At 35.6% G+C, this 18601-nt stretch overlaps 3 protein-coding genes across 7 annotated transcripts in view; 1 reads left to right on the plus strand and 2 right to left on the minus strand.

Annotated features, from left to right (window-relative positions):
• Nucleotides 1-885: 885 nt before the first annotated feature.
• LOC100142051 (uncharacterized) lies at nucleotides 886-8439 on the minus strand. Of its 3 annotated transcripts, none has more exons than XM_008193662.3 (7): nucleotides 8363-8439; nucleotides 3226-7417; nucleotides 2928-3174; nucleotides 2756-2869; nucleotides 2347-2707; nucleotides 1514-2299; nucleotides 886-1457 (listed from the first exon to the last, which is right to left on the minus strand). In XM_008193662.3, the coding sequence occupies exons 1-2, from the start codon at nucleotides 8372-8374 to the stop codon at nucleotides 3239-3241; spliced, it is 4191 nt and encodes a 1396-aa protein (XP_008191884.3). In that variant the 5' UTR covers nucleotides 8375-8439; the 3' UTR covers nucleotides 886-1457; nucleotides 1514-2299; nucleotides 2347-2707; nucleotides 2756-2869; nucleotides 2928-3174; nucleotides 3226-3238. The 3 variants fall into 3 exon arrangements, with proteins under 3 accessions (XP_008191884.3, XP_064215059.1, XP_008191885.1); XM_064358989.1 differs by having other exon boundaries at nucleotides 2923-3174; XM_008193663.3 differs by having other exon boundaries at nucleotides 2756-3174.
• Nucleotides 8440-8623: 184 nt separating this feature from the next.
• The window catches only part of LOC663615 (neuroglobin), a 35698-nt gene continuing 25720 nt past the window's right edge, over nucleotides 8624-18601 (minus strand). For all 3 annotated transcript variants that reach the window (XM_015978946.2, XM_008193670.3, XM_015978945.2), the window contains exons 3-4: nucleotides 9577-9808; nucleotides 8624-9529 (exon numbers count right to left, since the gene is read on the minus strand). In XM_015978946.2, coding sequence (XP_015834432.1) covers nucleotides 9383-9529; nucleotides 9577-9808 — 379 coding nt within the window. In that variant the 3' untranslated portion in view covers nucleotides 8624-9382. The remainder of the gene's footprint in view (nucleotides 9530-9576; nucleotides 9809-18601) is intronic.
• Nucleotides 15464-16339, plus strand: LOC662924 (serine protease inhibitor swm-1). The gene is made up of 4 exons (XM_962383.4): nucleotides 15464-15585; nucleotides 15634-15807; nucleotides 15856-16038; nucleotides 16083-16339. The coding sequence occupies exons 1-4, from the start codon at nucleotides 15522-15524 to the stop codon at nucleotides 16259-16261; spliced, it is 600 nt and encodes a 199-aa protein (XP_967476.1). The 5' UTR covers nucleotides 15464-15521; the 3' UTR covers nucleotides 16262-16339.

The raw sequence follows: 18601 nt of genomic DNA on the forward strand, positions 1-18601 counted from the left end.
GGGACACGGAATCGCTTTATTCTTCTCATACTTGAATCCTTTCCTCCGCACATGATCCTCGCAATAGCAAGTTTTACATCTCAGACACGAATATTGTCCCAGTTTATTGCACGACTGGCATTTATAATTTTCCGATTCAAGCACTTGGCACGACGCCTGATGTTCAAATTGATCGTCTTCGCATAAGAAATTGTCGCAGAATGAACATTTAAAGAGGCGCCCCCCGTGGTCCCACACCCCACGCTCACATTCGATACAGACAGCGTCTTGAAGGGGGCACGTGCACGCGTGGGTTTGCAGACACTTGCGCCCGTGGCAGATCCACGCCTCGCAGAAGTCGCAGATTGCGCCCTGATTTGAATAATTGAATTTTTACCGAGAAATTATTTAACTTTTTTGAGAGATCTAATCATTAATAACTATTTTACTATACTATTTTATGCAACGTTGGCGTTTTTATTGTTTTGAGACAGCTAATATCTTAATATTCATTTTTATTTCAATTTATTTGTCCGTAGCAGAAGGTGCTATAAAGAGTGCATTTTTATCTCCAGTGTGATGTTGAATAATGTGATTTTATTGGCATATTGTGTTGATTTGCTTACCACCATCCCTGTCCCTGTCGTGTAAACCCCCGGGTGTTTAACAACGCAATCCCCCGTCTTCAGCATGCATTTAATTTTGCCGCATTGGGCACAAACGGGCAGTCTTTGAATGCTTTGGCAAAAGTAGCAAAAAGCCCGGCTTTTCTGTTTTCTGTAAACCCCCGAAATCACTCCTATGATCAAACCAGCCCCTTGATCACTCACCGATGACATTTCTCACATTCCATCGCTGCATTGGATGGATGTTGGGCTAAACTGACATTGTCCTTCGCCGTTCGTATCTCCTTTTGTCTCAGTTTCTGTTTTTCGGCTTTTTTCCTTTGTCCTGTCTTTTTTTTCGGCATTTTTTACTATTTTAAAATTTCTACACACGAGGTTGACACTTGACAAATCGACATAACCGCAATTTTGACCGGCGGGAAATTTAAAAGAAATAGTTGGATTCGATCCAACTGGTGACTTTATCGAGCGGGGCAACTTCGGGGACTTCGCTAACCACTTCAAGGCGCTCCTCCTCGTCTTCGTCGTCCCAAACCGATAAGAAATTTTGAGCTAACTCGCTCAAATTCGCTTTGTTGTACACATTGTTAAAGTGGGTGAGGAAACGAGTGGTTTTTTTGGTCACAGGGCTGTATTTTTTCGATTTCTCATGGTCGATACCTTTGTTTAGAACAAACCTTGCCAAGCTTGCATTTTCAACACTGGTCAAGTGCAACGGCTTGGGCTTTTCTGGTAGTTTATTCACCCAATAGTGAAACGAGTCCACTGGTTTTGTTTCATCACAGTCTGAGTTGGTTGTGATTTTTTGTTTAAAAATATCGCCCAAACTGTTAGCACTGTAGAGGAAATAATCTAAGAAAACATTATTAAATCGTGACCAAACCCTAGTCAATAAATAATCCATTTACCATTATTTTCGTGAATTATTTTAACACCTCCAACTGATTTTGCAACTCTTTCCTTAATACCATCCACTAATAATACATCCTTTTTTAACCGACACTCACTGAAAGTTTCAACGATACTCGGGACTTTAAAAGGCAAACTACTAATAGGCTCTCCACTGAACATAACTTTCTCCCCAACTTTCTGACTCGAAAGACACAAGAAACCTTCAACTAAGTCCATGTAACAAGGCCCGTATTTCATCAAATGCGTGCAAAAATCGAAATTCTTCAAAAACCTGACATCAGTTCGCATTAAACAATGTCTTGAGCCCACATAAAGTGAGTCCCCGTGGGCTTTAACAGAGCAGAAGAAATTACAAGGCTGCAATTCCGGCTCAAAAATTTCAAAGTCATTTGAACGTTTATCAAAAAGTTTGAGTTTTTTCCGGCCCAAAAGAATAATCATCTCATTCGCAAATTCACAACGAGTGACGGAGTCAACAGTTTTATCGTCGAGACTAATTCTTTTGTTAGTTTCAACGTCGTATAATCTGAATTTTGTGTCGGAGAGAACGACTCCAAATTGTCCTTCGCAGATTTGGGAATCAAGGAGAAACTTTTTGAACTTTTTTGTTTGTCTTATTTCTCCCTCAAGATCGGTCAGTTTGAGCAAGTTTATGTGACTTTTGTGTCTCACTAATAAACAACTGGAACCACTACTAAATGAGATTCCAGTTATGTTATCTTCAAATGGAACTTCAACTTTGATTTTTCTATTTTTCCAAGGCTTTGCCAATTTTGTCAACCCTAAAACGTACTCAATTATATAATTTTTTACAATTGTTTTAAATTACGAATGTTATTGTCGCAATCTGGTCGCATTAAATACTCCACATTGTCCAAAATAACATATTCAAGAAACCCCGAGGTGTAGTAAGGGTTGTAATCGCAGGGGAATTGAATTCCGGGCTTTTCCGTATTACAAAAGTCTAACAACCCCCTTGTAATTGTAGCATGTGAGTCTGTAAACGTCTGATTCATGACTTTATCTCTCGCAAAACGAAAATCTTTATGTAAGGTTGATAATTTGTGAGAGTAAAGGCTCGCATTTTGGTGAAACTCATCAATTATGTCAAGGTTTAGGTCTTTCAGCGGCTTGTGAATAGGATAAGGCAGTTCAATTGAGAGTTTTGGTGCACTTTCATTTAAAAAATCCTGAAATTTTCAGGATCTCATAATTGTAATCTGATGATTTATACTTACGTCACTGAAATTTAAGTTCAAGTAATGGGGGCCTAACAGGTCGTCTAAATCCATAATTAAAAGGCTCACACAAGTCTTCAAAATTTTTTGTTCTAACCTTACATTTTTGCCGCGCTGTCAGCATAACCAGTAAAAAGATTAAAGTATCAACAATACGCCTTATTTACCTTACAATAAATGAATAAATGCAATTACAATGAGTTAAAGATAATAAATAAATTAACTGATAAAGAAAAAGGCTCAAATTTCTCATTATCTCATGAGTAAAATTGGTTGCCTATATACCTTAACTATATATTGGTTTCAATTTTTTTTAAGTAAGTCATTAAAAAAACTTATTTTTATTTAATTGTCTGGTACTATCACATTATAAAGGCTGAGTTAAATACAAAAAAATAAGTATAGCTGACGTCAGGAACCTGTAAAACATTGTTCATTAAAATTTCAACAGAATTAAGCATTGAACGTACCTTTAATTTAATTTTAATTACAATTTTTTCCTAATAATTTTACAATTTCCTGGTGTCTATTATCAAAAGCAACCATCAAAGGGGTTCTTCCAGTCTTATCTTTAATACCCAAATTTGCATGAGCTTTCATTAACAACTGAACAACCCCAACATGTCCTTGCTGACACGCTACAAAAACAGGACTCCATCCATTGTCTGCAAACGCTTCGGTATTTGCTCCCGCTTCTAGAAGCATTTCAACCACAACATCGTGACCATTCTGGCAAGCCACGTAAAGTGGTGATTCCCCCGTCGTTGCCACTTGATTGACATCAGAACCAGCTTGAATCAGCAGCTTAACATTTTCTTGGTGTCCTTCTTGTGATGCTATCATAAGAGGTGTAACATTTTCTTTTTGCGCTAGATTAACATTGGCCTTTGCTTCAATCAACAATTCCACAACTCTGTCATGCTTGTTTCTTGCAGCCACGTAGAGAGGAGTGCAACCACCTGATGTTTGAACATCGATTTCAACATTTTTGTTTGCAGTTAGGATTTGGACAGTGGTGTGGTGGCCGTTCCAGGAAGCTGTGTGCAGAGGAGTTATGTTGTAACTGTCGGTGGCGTTTATGTCTGTTCCGGCTTTCAGGAGCAATTTGACGATGTTGTCATGGGCGTGGAGGCAAGCGATATGAAGAGGTGTTGAGTAATTAACATTGGCTCCACTTTCGATCAATAATTCAACAATTTTGTATAAACCTAACTGACAAGCTAAATAAAGTGGTGTTCTCCCGAATTTATCTTTTTTATCTATGGTTTTTTGATATCCTGGAACTTGAAGGAGTCGTCTCAGATATTTTTCTTGTTCGCACTCAACAGCTAGGTGTAATAACGTAAAATCGTTGACTTTCATCCTAATAAAGGGCAAATCTTCAAACAAGTCGATAACTTCGTCGTAGCCAAACTTGGTGCAATAGTACAGAATGCTGATCCCTTCCTTGTCGTTCTTCAATTTCGAAAACTTGTTATTCTGCTTCAAGAGAATCTTCAGTTTCGTCATAAGACAATCGCTCTCTTCGGCATACCTCACACACGACAAATTAAACAACTTGCAAGTTTCCGTCACGTTACAGTGCTCTAAAAGATACTGCAAAATTTCGTTATACTCCGGCGTTTCGCCACAAAGAGTGTTATCATTGGTGTTGTCCAAAATCCAAGTCCCGTTATCCTTTTCAACTTCTAAAATCGGGTACCTCTGTCCCCACGAGCACGCCAGTTGTAGGGCGTTTCTGCCTCGTTTGTCCTCGCTGCGCTCCAAATCCTCTTGGTGTTTTTTCAACAAGTCGATGTTTTTGCACAAAACTGCCACAAGCGAAGGCGAGTCTTTCGCCGTCAGCAGGTCGAAGAAGAATCGGATATTTGCGTGTCGCTTGTCGAACAGAAGGCTCCGCAACTCGGGTATTTCCTCATAATGTGCGATAAAGTAAGTGGCGACGAAATACTCAGCATAGGAATTGTGCTGAAACTGGGGAAAACTGTTAGTGACCTCTTTGATCAAGCCAATGTTGTCGTCGCCGGTTTCAAGCTCTTTTAAAAAATTGTCGCAGTTTATGTGGAAACGTTTGAGAATTTCCTTAGTGATTGAGGCCTTCAAGGCGGCTTTTTCGTAATTTTCGTACATGTTTTTGCGGTGGAACATCAGGATTCGCTCTAAAGCGTCGTTAGGTGAAGAAATCCCGGCTTTCTCCTTGTAATAGACGTTGAATTTCTCCTCGATGATGTAGTGGTAGAGGTCGGCTAAAGAAAACATGTTTTTCAAAAGATTGAAGTACTTTTCCTTGTCTTGAAGGAAGAGCTCGGTTAGCATAAACACTTGCAAAGGGATGCCCAAAATGTCGTTGTGCTTCATTAAAGTGACAGCGGATCGGATTTTTTCAATCACTTTGTTGATGTCGTCCTCTGAATATAACCGTCCAAGCCGTTTATGTATGTAGAGAGATTGTTCCTCTTCGTCAAACTGGTTTATGTTTCTGGAAAGAACGTTGAATTTCTTCTCCAGATGACCCTTGAGGTGGCAGCGACTGGACACCCACTGACACAAACTTTTACCTTTCAATATCTCAATAAGGTCTATAGTTGTCTTCATATTTTTTGTGGAAACTTCGTCCAAGGCGTCCCAAAAGTACATCACTTGATCTGTGTCAATTAAAAACTTTATGACTTTTTTATCGAAACTCGGGAACGCCCGATATTTCGTATTAAGAATGAAACTGACAAAAGCCTCGTACAAGTCACTTTTGCCTTCAAGCTGTGAGCAAAGTAGAGTTGTATCTTTCGAAGGGAAAAAGATGCACAGAATCTCCGGATTTGAATTGTTCTTGATATTTTTCAGCAACTCCGATTTTCCCATTCCAGGGTCTCCGTTCACTAAATTTACGTTGTTTTCCGGCTCTAAGCCGTAAAGACTCGATTCTTTAATGTAGGTTCCATCAATTCGGAATTGCTCTAAAGTTGTGATGCTTTTTCTGCTCCTTATCCATTCTAATGTCATTTCGTCGATTACTCTGAAGTGGTGGCACTTCTCCTTGTTTTTGTTTCTTTGACAAATCTCTTCAAATTCCACCGGTGTACATTGGGCCTCGCTTACGTACATATCGGGACCCGAAACAAATTGTTTTATGATTGGGCTTGAATGGAACAGTGTTACTTGGTTTGAATCCTGGTTATAAAGCGAAAGATCCTTCAGATATGTTGCAACTTTGTGCAGATTAAAATTTCCCAAGTGCCTTTTGATCTTATCAATTTTATTCATGCAGTCAAGAACGACGAGTGTGTTTTCATCGACAGTTGTTAAATATTTTATGTTTATTAAATTAGTTGTCAAAAATCTGGTAATGTACGGGTCTGGAGCTTTTTCTTTTTCTTCTCCAATGAGGCGAGGACCATCCGTCATATTTATTAAATCACTGACAGTTACGTTTTCTCGAAAATTTTTATTCCGATCAACGAAACATTTTAAACTCCTCTTGTCTTTTCCTTGAATGGAGCAGCAAAACGTGCGGAGAATTTTTTGGCAAATATCTGAACTTAAATCCAAGTCTGATAAATTTCGAAAAAAAGAACCCTCCAGTGTGATCACATTCTCATGGCTTGTGAGCAAAACAAATTTTTCGTTGGGACACAGTTGCAATACCTTACTCATTGTCCCATTATCAGCTGCAATAACTAGAGGACACTTTCCCATCAACCACAAAATTTTTGCTTTGTCACTACTATCTAATTCATCGAATGATTTTATTTGATATTTGGCTCGTATTTTTGCCACTTCTGCTCCATTATTTTCAAATTCGTCGCCAAAATCTCCCCAAATTTGTTTAACTTTTTCGCAAGAATCCTCTCCGATGAGTGTAACATGAAACAGAGAGATCACTTCTTGTAACAGTTTTCTCTCTTGGTTGACGGGTTTAAAGTCAAATCCTTGGATTGAGCGTTCCAGTAGGAAAAGAACTAACACACGTTGCATTGTGGTTTTGTCCAACATTTCTTTCTCTCCTTCGCGGAAACTCCAGCTTGATACGAATTGGAGAAATTGGTCGCAAAGCGATTTGCTACAAGAGATGGTTTCTTGAAATCGTGCTATGATTTTAGCTCTAAGTTCTTCGACGTTTGCTTGTCCACAAAAGAGGTAAAAATTGTTGAAGAAGGCCTGATAATCGTCACGTTGTTTAGGTGAAGTTCTAACGACCTCAAAAGTGTGCCAAGTGCCGTTTTCAGAATGGTTCAGTAAGCTTATTGGATTGGTGCTGCACTTTAAACATTTTATTGTGGTGTTTTGGTTCAAAGGAAATTCTTGGTCACTAATATCGCAGGTTCGATTAGTGAAGAGTATGACTTTACAAGGCACTTTGATGTTTTTATAAGACTCGTAGTATTTTTTGAGGTCGAACCGAGGTTTGAAATTCTTCCCTCCTGTTAAATCTATTTCACATACAGCTTTATCGTTGTTATCTGAGTGTTTCAGTTGCAAGGCGTAGATCTCCCCAGTATCAAGTTTTAAAACTACATCGTCGAAAGCTCCGAATTCTTCATTATTGGATGAGAGTTTAAAATTATTTACATTTTGTTCAGTCAATAATTTTAGAATTAAATCAGCGGTGACTAAATCTTCGTAAAGTTTTCCTTTGTCCGTTGATCCCTTGCGTTTGCAAAAAATCTGAGAAAATGATTTACTTGTATAAAATATCTAAAGCGGTTGTAGTTTTCGGTAAACATTTTTTTCATTCGCAGTTTGTTTGATTTAATGTTCTGTTTACTTATTTGTCGCAATTTATTAATGTAGTAGTATGGTCATTCAACTTTTATCAGTAAGCGCTAATACATAAAATTTAAAATAATGTATACTTATACCAACTCAAAGCCTATCAGAAAAAATAAATATATGTTTGCCTTGTTGACACAAGGACTTTAGATAAACACATAAATAAATTTCGATCGGCTTGCAAAATAAAAAGTTGGTAAATTTAAAAAATATTGAAAACATAAGAATTTTAAGAACGTTGCGCTGGATCGCTAATCCTTTAGCAATTATTGCAGTTTTATTTAGAGATTAATGAGATAAGAGATTGTACATACAGGATGACCGATCAAAATTTTATCGGTAGAATTACAAAAATTGTTACAGTAATCACCTAAAGTTTTGCAATATCTATGCCATGTTTCACTTCAAGTTTCAAAATAACAGAAAAATAAATAGGCGCCAGTGTTCTAACGTACTGATAAATCTATAAAGTCATGACCTAGACAATACAATAATAACTCAATCGTTTTGGTCACTTTTTAGCAAAGTAGTCATTACTTTTGAAAATTTTTTTTTGTTACAGTTATTTATTTCGACTTACAAGTCACTTGAACATAATAAAGAACCCTTGGTTTTATTAGTTTACAAAGTTATGTTTAAATATATTATAGACTCAATTTCAATTTTTGTCCGTGTTCGATTTTTTGGTTTTTAAATAAGGAAAAATAGGTAGGTGTGTTGGTATAAATTTGGAAAAATTTTATATCTGTTAAAAATTTAACGCAGTCAACATTTAAACATAAAATTACGGATAAAACGGAAAAAATATGTATTAGTTACCGTTTCAAACGTGGTACTTACTTCGTTTTCCATTTTAAATTAATATAAAAATTTTTGTTGGCACTTCAGTGTGTTGACTTGTATTAGACTAAAACGATAGGTTCATATCTAATCTGTCAGTGAGATAACAAAATTTACAAACTGGTAAATGATAGACTGCAGGGTGTATCGAGATTTCCTGGTAATAGCAGAAAAATGTTTAAATAAAGAAAAATTTAGAATTAAAGTAGTAAAGCTTTTATGTTCAGAGTGGCCATTCTGAAGGAGAAATAAAACACGAAATACATATAACTATATATAATAATACATAAATAACAATGTCTTCTTATACGATTAACATGAATCTGATCATTGTTGGTGAACATGATAATAATACATTTACAGTATACTATGAGTACATACATATAATGTGTAGCACAAAATACACATCTTTAATATCATCATACTTAAGTATAATACGTAATAATTAACAATTTGTTCACATTTTCATAATTTATTAATAATGATTTATCATATAAAAACGTATTGTGTGATTCAGTAATTGTATAATATTTACAATATGTTATAATGTTAAGGCTCTCCACATAACCATTGGCTCGCTATTGACACACAAACTTAATGATGGATTTCGTAGAACTAGATCTGGGTCCGGGGTCATTTTATATAAAATCTTGGTACTTTTTGGAAAATTGACTCACAATTGACCTATTTCGACAAATACAAGAACTCTAATCAAAGTAACGCTGCAATCAATTTTTGCCGGAATAATTGATGAATGAAACTCAGTGACAGACATTACTTTAATTTCAACAAAAATTATAAACTAACGACATCAGCTAACCCTCGAAACCAAGTTATACCAAATGGAAGGCGTATAAGCACATAAGCATACAATATATCTACAACACAACAGTCTGTAATGCATTCGGCGTCTCATCCACCCACTCATCACAAGAGATATTTTTTTGTTTTATTATTTTTAGTAGTTTTTTCGGGTTATATAGCAGTGACGGGCTATAATTCGTATCAGTCTGGTGGTTTTCACGTTGGCGCGTTGGCATTGTCGTAGCCTTTGACCAGCGTTTCAATGATGAATTTTATCGTAATTTTGTAGATGTTTTCCACGTTTTCCGTGTAGCGGTCTCCTAACGTCGTCTCCACCGCCGTCAGGAACGGCTTTTCGATTTTCTGAAAACGGGGAAATTAAAAACAGCCTACATGTCGTCCCAATTTACCCAGAAATACTCCACTTTGAACCCAGGTATCCGTCTATGCGAGGCTCCAACTTGGTGTAAATATTCAAAAAAGGTGTCCAAATTATCGAGTTCCTTGATACCTTCGTCCAGCGTGTTCATAACCGTGCTGGCATGCTCAGCTAATTCTAAACTATTGGCTTGATCCTCCTTCGTCTTCAGCTCTTTGAATTTCTCGAATAAAGTCAGCAGCTCGGCGTGTTCTTCGAATAATCTGAAAGGAAATCAATAATTACGAATTGATTTAAAAGCGTCTCTTCTTTGTACTCGTTTTGAGCGAAATTTCATTACATTAAAGAAACTTTCCTACATTATCTACTCTTATAGAACAGTAAGTAATAAAATTCCGGCGAATTTCGAATAAAGGGATACTTTCCATATCGTCCGCAAGGGACGGACTGAACTCGAGGGTCAACGTATTCAGGATGAATTTGTCAGACGCTATAAATTCTGGCGGTTATCTCTTATTTTCCTTTTATTTCGTTCAGAGGGTTTATTTATGGTAATGCAGTGCGATCAGATAAGCATAATTAAATCGCTGGAAAAATCTTATTCCAACACCTTTTCGATTGGTTTGCTAGAGGCGGTTTGATGATTTCGTGGTCAGTGAATTTACATCATAACCGTTCGATGGAATTCACCAGCTTTCGGGTGATTGATTTTGCGAACGTTTTCGGCGCTAACTCCATAAGTAAACGAGCAAATTGATTGGCTCCTGTATAAATAATTGCGAATCACAGCCAAGGTTTAAAAAATAATGCAGAATTTAAAAATTTAATAACAAAGAAACTTGGGCATCCTGAACCAATCAAACTTTTTCTTTGGAATTTCCTAAACATAAATTACTTTCCAGTTGTTTGGTGAATTGACGCCGGTAGTTCGTTCAATGGCGATTATAAAGGGGACGTTTGCTCTCGGAAATTTAAATTGAGTTGTAAATTAGTTTCACTTAAATATCACAAAGTTATGACAGTAACAGCAACAAATACCCCACCCCCTAAAAATTGGAGTTTATCAACTGTGTGTGGTCATCGATCTTCGTTACCAAAGACAGGAGGAGTATTATTTTTCCAATTAAATACACGTCAAAAGTTTCCAGAAGTGTCGCAGTTAATGGTCAAATGACAAAAAGGAGAATCTTAAAATCAATCTTGTGTTAAAGTTTTCATCACTTTTGTTGAAAACTTTGGAAAAACGGAAGTTTATTTGTTCCGTAAAACACGAACTTAAAGCTTTGTAATAATACTCCGCACAAAGCTACCTGCTAAGCAAAAGAATAGGCTTCGTAGCGGCTTTATTAAGTGAAAATCCTCTCAATTAAAACTAAGATAATTAATCATTAGAGACCGAATTTTAGGAAACTTTACTAACGTGCAATTTTTAAGGGTTTTTTATTTTTCCGAAACTCCTAAATTCACTTGTGTTTAACCTTCCTAATTAAAAATAAAGTCTTTTCTTCAATTTTTTTATTAGTTTTAGTCTAAAAACATTATCTACATTAGATTTCTCAATTTCATAGTAATTTTATTTCACACCTTATCTACAAATTTTTTGTTTCTCAGGCTTCCAGTCCTTCAGTCTCATAATTTCTGTGTTTCAGTATTTTAACTTTTTATTTTTTTTATTAATTTCACCATATTTTATATTATTTATTTATATGTATGTTCTTACTTTGCAGTTCCCTAGTTTTTTAATTATCACTCCTTAGGTCACTTAGATCTATAGAATTTTATTATTATTTCAGTTATTAAGTTTTTTAGCTTTTCAGACTCTTGGTGTATTGGTTTTTTATCTAGTATGTCATATTTTAATTTATTAGTGTTTCTCTTTTCCAGTTTTATAGTTTTTTTAGTTTCTCAGTTTTTCAGGCGCTTAGATCTTTAGACTTTCAGTCTATATTTTTTTTTGTTTCAGCTTTTTAGTTTCTCAGCGTTAAAGTACCTACCTTTCTATTTTGATATTTATTTTATTTATTATAACTGTAATTAAAACTTTTTCCAAAACGGCAGTGTAGATTTTAATTAGTTGTGTGAAGGTGTTACCTTTCTGAGACTCTTAGTTTTTGTGTAAAAAATTAAGAAAGTGTGTTTTTGTCAATAAAAATCAAATTATTTCAAAAATGAAGCAGAATCGACCATTTTATTCGCATTTAAGGCGAAATCTTGCCCCAGCCCTAAAACCTGTTTGCTAGTATTTATTTGTTCCTGGAGTCAGTAATTCGACCAATAAAAATATGAAAGTCACCTCCTACTTGTTTATCTAGTGCACAAAAAATTGAAAGACGAATGAAGCGTGCATTATTGGCTATGGGTGGGAGATCGCACTCCCAACTGAAAAGCGGACCAATCATAAGGCGCTTGAAACTGAGCAAAAAACTGGTGTTTGATTATTTTGTAAATGTCGGCCAAACCGACTGAAATTTTGCTGTTTTCCAAGAAAATTTCACGTTTTCTATTCAATTTTTTTGATAATTAGTTCGTGTTCCAGCTGATACATTTCGCTAGTTTTTCAGCTCAAACTCAATTGTGTCGCAAATTCCCTCACAAAACTCAAAAATGTACTAAATTAGGTAAAAAAAAAATAAATAAATAAATTGCAAACAAAATTTCTCTAATTTTGACTTTTGCGCACACTTATCAGGATAATCGCAATTTACAATAGATGCAATTATCCTGTGTCAGATTTGTCAATTTTGCGCCGGACACCTCTTCACAACGGACGTTTCAAAGCCTATATTAAAATTTTCAGCTCCCATTAGCGGACACCTCTCCACAACGGACAATTAAAGTGTCCTTATCGGTGTCCGTTGTTGGGAGGTTTTGCCGTATTGGATGAATTTATCTTCCTGGTCAGGTGATTTTTTGAGATCGCAGCAGGCGAATCGATTAGTGACCTAGTGAGTGAGTGTATACACTACGGCGTTACCGTGGAAACGGTCTCGCCAGATGCGGGATTCCTGTGCAGAAGAGAAGGACCACCATTGGTATTTCGATTTAAAAGAGTAATATGTTAATGGTGGATGCACATGATGCTGAACGTGACAGAGCCAACAGTTGTGGCTTTGTTGCGGTTGCCGAAATGACAAAACGTTTCGTCTCTTTATTTCCGTAATTGTTATGTAGATATTTTCATGATGCAGGTGACTCAAGTATGAACAGCTTTCCCAAAGCCTTTTTTTCTTATTATTAAACGAAATTCCAGAAATTTGTTGGAGAACTATCGCAGCAAATTCTTCAAGTTCAACGTCGGAATTCCATGATGCACCAGCCGACTTTGATTAAAATTTGATTTGTTCCGAAGCAAAATATTGGTATATTACAACTGCGTGATCAATTATTTCCGACAACAAGATATGTATTGCAAGAGACAAGTAGTCGTCTCAAGTCTTGAACAAAATTCGAAACTTTGCAAATAAAATTTCAATTTCGTAACCCGATAAACGTGGCAAGTTTCGTTACAGTAAATAAGAAATAAGTCGGCTATTACAAGTAAGGCAATAGCTGCACTTATTTTAAATTTTTAAACGCCACCACTCCATTTGTGCTCCATTAGCTCTTATTTCCACGAAAGCATTAAACGAAACAAAACTCATTCTCCATTCACTTAGAAACTTTTTACGACTTTTGCTCCCTCCCATCCAATCGTATTATCCTTTACTGGCGTGTTAATCAAGGTGGTTGTGGTGCCAAACGAATGAGGAATTCATAAAAGCCTCTAAAAATACAATAAGTGGAGGCAAAATGTGCAAATGGTCCATTAATTTTGTAATTGCGACGGTAGTTGGGGTCAACTTTGTCTGTAATTATGTGGGAAAGTGGACGAGGCGGTCGAGGGATCGATACAACTGAAATGCTATCCTTCCATAAAAAACAGAAGGAAAAACATTTTTATTCACCAGTTCAAAAATTACAAAGACAGGTATTTTACTTGCTTCAAACAGGCACGAAATTATAACTTTTTCAATTATTTGGTTTCGTTATTTGCATAAGATTAGTTACGAATTTTCCAAATATTTTACGTAAATACTATCCATATCTTGAAATAACTAGTGCAAATGTAAAACAATTAGTTAGTAAAAGTGTTAGAAGACGTGTGAGTGTACCTAAGTGACAAATGTACCAAATATTCTGCTGTTAAACCAAATCAAAATTCTTTAAGGAATATTTTTTGTTTAAATATGACATTACGTGTCTTTTTGCGAGTGAACCCTTGATTGAGTTCTATAGAACTTAGCGTTATTACTTAAATGACTCTCGTTTCGTTCCATCCGAGGCAAATAGCTTTCAGAAACAGTGAAATTACATCGATAGGAAAAGCGTCTAAGCAAACGTGTTAATAGCTGCAGAGAGGAAACGTGGGCGATTCGGTTTATCCCCCAATTTCGACATATTGTACATTAGCAAACATTGCTAGCGACATTAATCAACGTTGAGCGCCTTTGAGAAAAATGCGAATTCAATAATTCGCACGCAGGGAACGATTAATCAAGTCCATTAGAAAGCTCCCTGCTATATCCACTGTTGACACAACGTTGAATGGAAACCTACTCTTCATAAGCGAACCTATTAATAAATTACCTAATTGCTGAGTTATTAATTAAATTAAGTTGGTCGTTAGTGAGGCGACCTTTTCAAATACATCAATGCTTAATTGCGTTAACACCATAGGGGGCTGCGTGCACGAGGCGTTCGAAATTTCATACACGGAATGAATTTTTCACAAATAAACTCGTATAATGCCCAAAATATGCTGACACTCGCAATAATATTTTTCTATAAATTATTAAAAACTAATTAAAACTCATTAACATATTAACCATTTCAATTTCCGATAATTTTACTTCTGACAAATTTGGTGTTTTATTTATAATTGTAATGCATGTATAATGTGACTAAGACAAAGCACTTGGAACATTGAATCATTCATAAGTGGCAAAATTACCATTAGTTCAATAATAAACAAGCTTGAAAGCCATTTCATGGTTCGGTTTCGTCTCTTTTGAGGCATCAGTATGTCTATTAGTCTGTGGCTCTGAATATTACATCCTGATGTACTGTATGCACCACCTGTTGGTGATCTGCAAGTTGTTCCTTTAATAATTTTCAGTTTTACAGTTTGATAAAACAAATACCGAGATTTAGCAAGAAAAGATTTTTTTAAATATTTTTAATATTGTCGGCTCTACATGACACAAAATCAAGCCGTTAGCGTTAACTTCTAATAAACCATCACAGCTCTTTCAGTCTGAATCGAAATCTTGTCCAGGTTCTGCCTCATAAAAGCTCCGACACAATTTACTAAATCCAGACTTTATGAAAGGATGGTTCTGCGGAAAAACACTCCATAGCCTCTTCACCGTTACGTGCTTGTTTCGAGCAGGACTAAAAATAACAAGAAAAACTGCCCTCTTGCCCATTTTCTACGATAAATAATAATTGGAAGTCGTAGTCAAATAATTAAAGAAAATAAAAAAAACAATTAAAAATTTTATAATTTCTAAATATTTGCTACATACATATTATTTCCTTATTTTTCTGCAATAGCTGGAAACAAGTAAAATATTTGTGAACTGTGGAATGTTTACCCAAGAATGCAAAAATCTTTAATCAGAAAAAATACGAAGCTCGGTGTTGTCAAGCTCTCTCCAGAACAATGTTTTCACTAATTAGTAAACACGTCTGCTGAGTTGGAAACAAATAACAAATTTTCCCTGCCTGGAAAACTACACACAATAAAAAACAAACAAATCCTTAAACTTGCTTAAGCAGTTAATATAAAAATAAATCTCTGATGTGTAGTCAAATAATCTCGTTGCAAATATTTTACTCATAACTTTATTTGTTTGTTATTGTGTTCGTTGAACGCAATGATGTTATAAATATTCGCAGACGAGAATTTGCTTAAAGTGAGAATCAGAGTTAGACAAAATGAAGCTTCAACTGCTTGCTGGTATTTTTTTCGCGACGGTGTGTTACACCACTGCCGACCAAGGTATTTCCATAAATTGAACCAAACAGATAATTTAATATTTTTTAATAGAAAAAACTTGTCCCGAAAACGAAGAATACAAAACTTGTGGAACCGCTTGTCCCCCCACTTGCCAAAACAAATCGCCGCAAATTTGCACCGATAATTGCGTTATTGGGTGTTTTTGCAAGAAAGGATACGTCCGGGAGGCACCCGGAGGTCGCTGTGTGCCAGAATCGTGCGAAAGTAATAGCTTTGAAGAATCTCAATTATGAAAATAATTTTCCTGCTCAGATGTTCCAGTTTGTGGAAAAAATGAAGTATTCAGCACGTGCGCCACCGCGTGTCCCAAAACTTGCGACGACAGTGAGCCCAAAATTTGTCCTTTGGTGTGTCTGACCGGATGCGTTTGTAAGGATAATTATGTTAGGGAGAGTAAAGGTGGGAAATGTGTTCCGGAGGTTGCTTGCAAGAAAGGTTAGTATAAAACTAATCGCATTTTGTGTCAAATATTTGTTTAGAATGTGGTGAAAATGAGATCTACAACGAATGCGGGTCTTTGTGTCCTGGAACCTGCTCTCAGCCGGTGAAAGTTTGTGAGAAGAAATGTGTCAAAGGGTGCTTTTGCAAGGAGGGATACATTCTAGATGATAAAACGCGAAAATGCGTCAAGAGAGACGAGTGTCCCAAGCGCTCCTAATTTTTTTCATAATTAATAAAGTGAACCATGTACTGAAATTTTGAACTTGGAATAAAAATACATTGTTTGCCCACCAAACGTGTCACAAGTGTATGGTAGATAAAAATCTACATGATAGTCTCTTTAAATATTTACAAAAAAACAAGCGGCTTTAATTTGCAATGCTATTTAAATAAATGAATGCAAAAACAACCGTTTTGTTTTATCAGGAGTTGTCTGTGTTAAGACACCCCGAAGGAAAGTAAACAATCTTCCAATTTTATTCTGCCAACATCCCTGAATGTCCTGAAATGAACATTTTGCAGGATGTGCATCACACAATTGTCAAAACATCACCCTTTGCCCGAGGTCTCGGTCGATAAGGTGCAGGAAAAAAATCTCACATACAATTTTTTGCAAGGTGTAGAATTAATTTTGGAAATTCAAGAGCAATTGAAAAAACAGTTCAATAAGTACGGTCGACTTTGTAGTCCTTTTATACACATATAATTAAATTATTTATTCGGTAAATAATTATTTACCGAAGAGTCTATACCTCAGAAATCAAAAGCAAACGTCAATTTTTTTGATTTATTGTTATATGAAATTTTTCTGAAACTGCAGTGATTAATTATTTTTTGGACAGTCGGTTCTGGGAATATCGATGTGCATTTTGCACTGCACGTAGCATTTTCAATTGTGGAATAGTAAAGTTTTACCTTTGTTCTTTATATTCTGTACTTGTTGACTGAAAACTCGAAAGTTTCTCATGAAAACTTTTGCCAATAACGTTTATTTTATTTCGTTATACTTTTTACGTAAAACCTATTTTATTCTATGTCTATGTCTTACAGCTTTTAAACTACAAAAGTCTTTTCAAAATTGCGCCGCGTTTGTGCATTGACAGTTTAATTAGCCCGGAAGGAATGGTTTTAGATTACTGTTGTAATTATTTATTAATTGATTTAAAACTAAGGGAAGTAATTTAGTGAGGAGGTAAGCTGATTGTACCTGTCTAGTAGTAGTAAAATTACTTCCTAAGTTAACACCGCGTAATAAACAACAGCGAAAATGAAATTTGTTAGATTAAGTAAATAAAGTTTAACTAAACATTATGCATATGTAATAACACTGGGGTACGGTATTAATATGCAGGGAATAATTTAGCAAGTGTCTGACAGCTACCCTCAGCTGAATGTGGTTTAACCATAATTTACTTTCTGGTTTATATATTTATTGTCTTGTTTTCGTAAAATAAAATACAGTGGGGAAAAAACAACGCAAATATTTCATTTGCAGCTAGTTTGCCTTGAGTCACATCAGTTTGCAAAATGAGGAGCATTACTGTACTAAGTTTCTTTATTTGTGTGATTTTAGTACAAGCAGCTAATACGGGTAGGTAAGTAAATAATTTGCAAAATATTTAACTTCAAATAAATTTTCTGCACAGAGGAGATAGTGTGTGGTCGAAACGAGGTACTGAAAGATCAAGGAATAAACTGTCAAACGTGTAAAAATCATCAGTATGTGAGATGTGCAGTGGTTCATCAACGCCAGTGTTTCTGTAAAGATGGATATGTTAGGGGAGATGATAACAATGAATGTACGGCTATCTCCGATTGCCTTTAGTTTTGTAGTATGTTTTTTTAAATAAAATTATTTTGGAATTTTTATGTGATTATTCTTTCATAAGTGTCCACAAAGGGCTGATTGTAAAGTATATGGCTATTTTATTAATTTAATTTTACAAAGTTTTCCGTCATTATTTTTAAAGTCGGATAATAAATCTTGGACAAGGCGGTGTGCAAATATTTTAGGGAAATTTATGAAACTTAAAAACTTGTTACGTAAATAGAATTTTTAGTTTATTTTCATATACCGTGGCGGGGATGTTTTTATTTATTTCATATTTCCATTGAATCGTAAAACATTTTATGGTATTTCACGTCATAAACCCGAAAGTATGGATAAAAATAATAAAATAACTCGATGAAACATTACGAGATGTCTATCCTTGAGAAAAGTATTCAGAAAATCCGACAATCTTCCTTACAATGCCGATAATTCTCATGCAAGGTGCGGGAGGGAATGTCTGTTTGAAGTGACCCTATTGTGGGTGGTGTTATTAACGTTGCCATTAAATAGAGCTTTAGAACAGTGTGATTATGGCAAAGTCGGTCGCTAAAAACAGCTTGCAAGTTCTCTGATTAACACATAAGCGCAATGGGATTAATGACGTCACGATATTAGTTAGATTGTATTAACTCGAACGTCAACAAATCCCATGTAATTTATTCCGAACACTTGATTACTTTACGGGGATTATAGTGTCGCTGTAAACGCCTTTTCCCCAATCCAATT

This window comes from Tribolium castaneum, chromosome 9 (genome assembly GCF_031307605.1).
Source record: "Tribolium castaneum strain GA2 chromosome 9, icTriCast1.1, whole genome shotgun sequence".
In the NCBI taxonomy this organism is placed as follows: Eukaryota; Metazoa; Arthropoda; class Insecta; order Coleoptera; family Tenebrionidae; genus Tribolium; species Tribolium castaneum.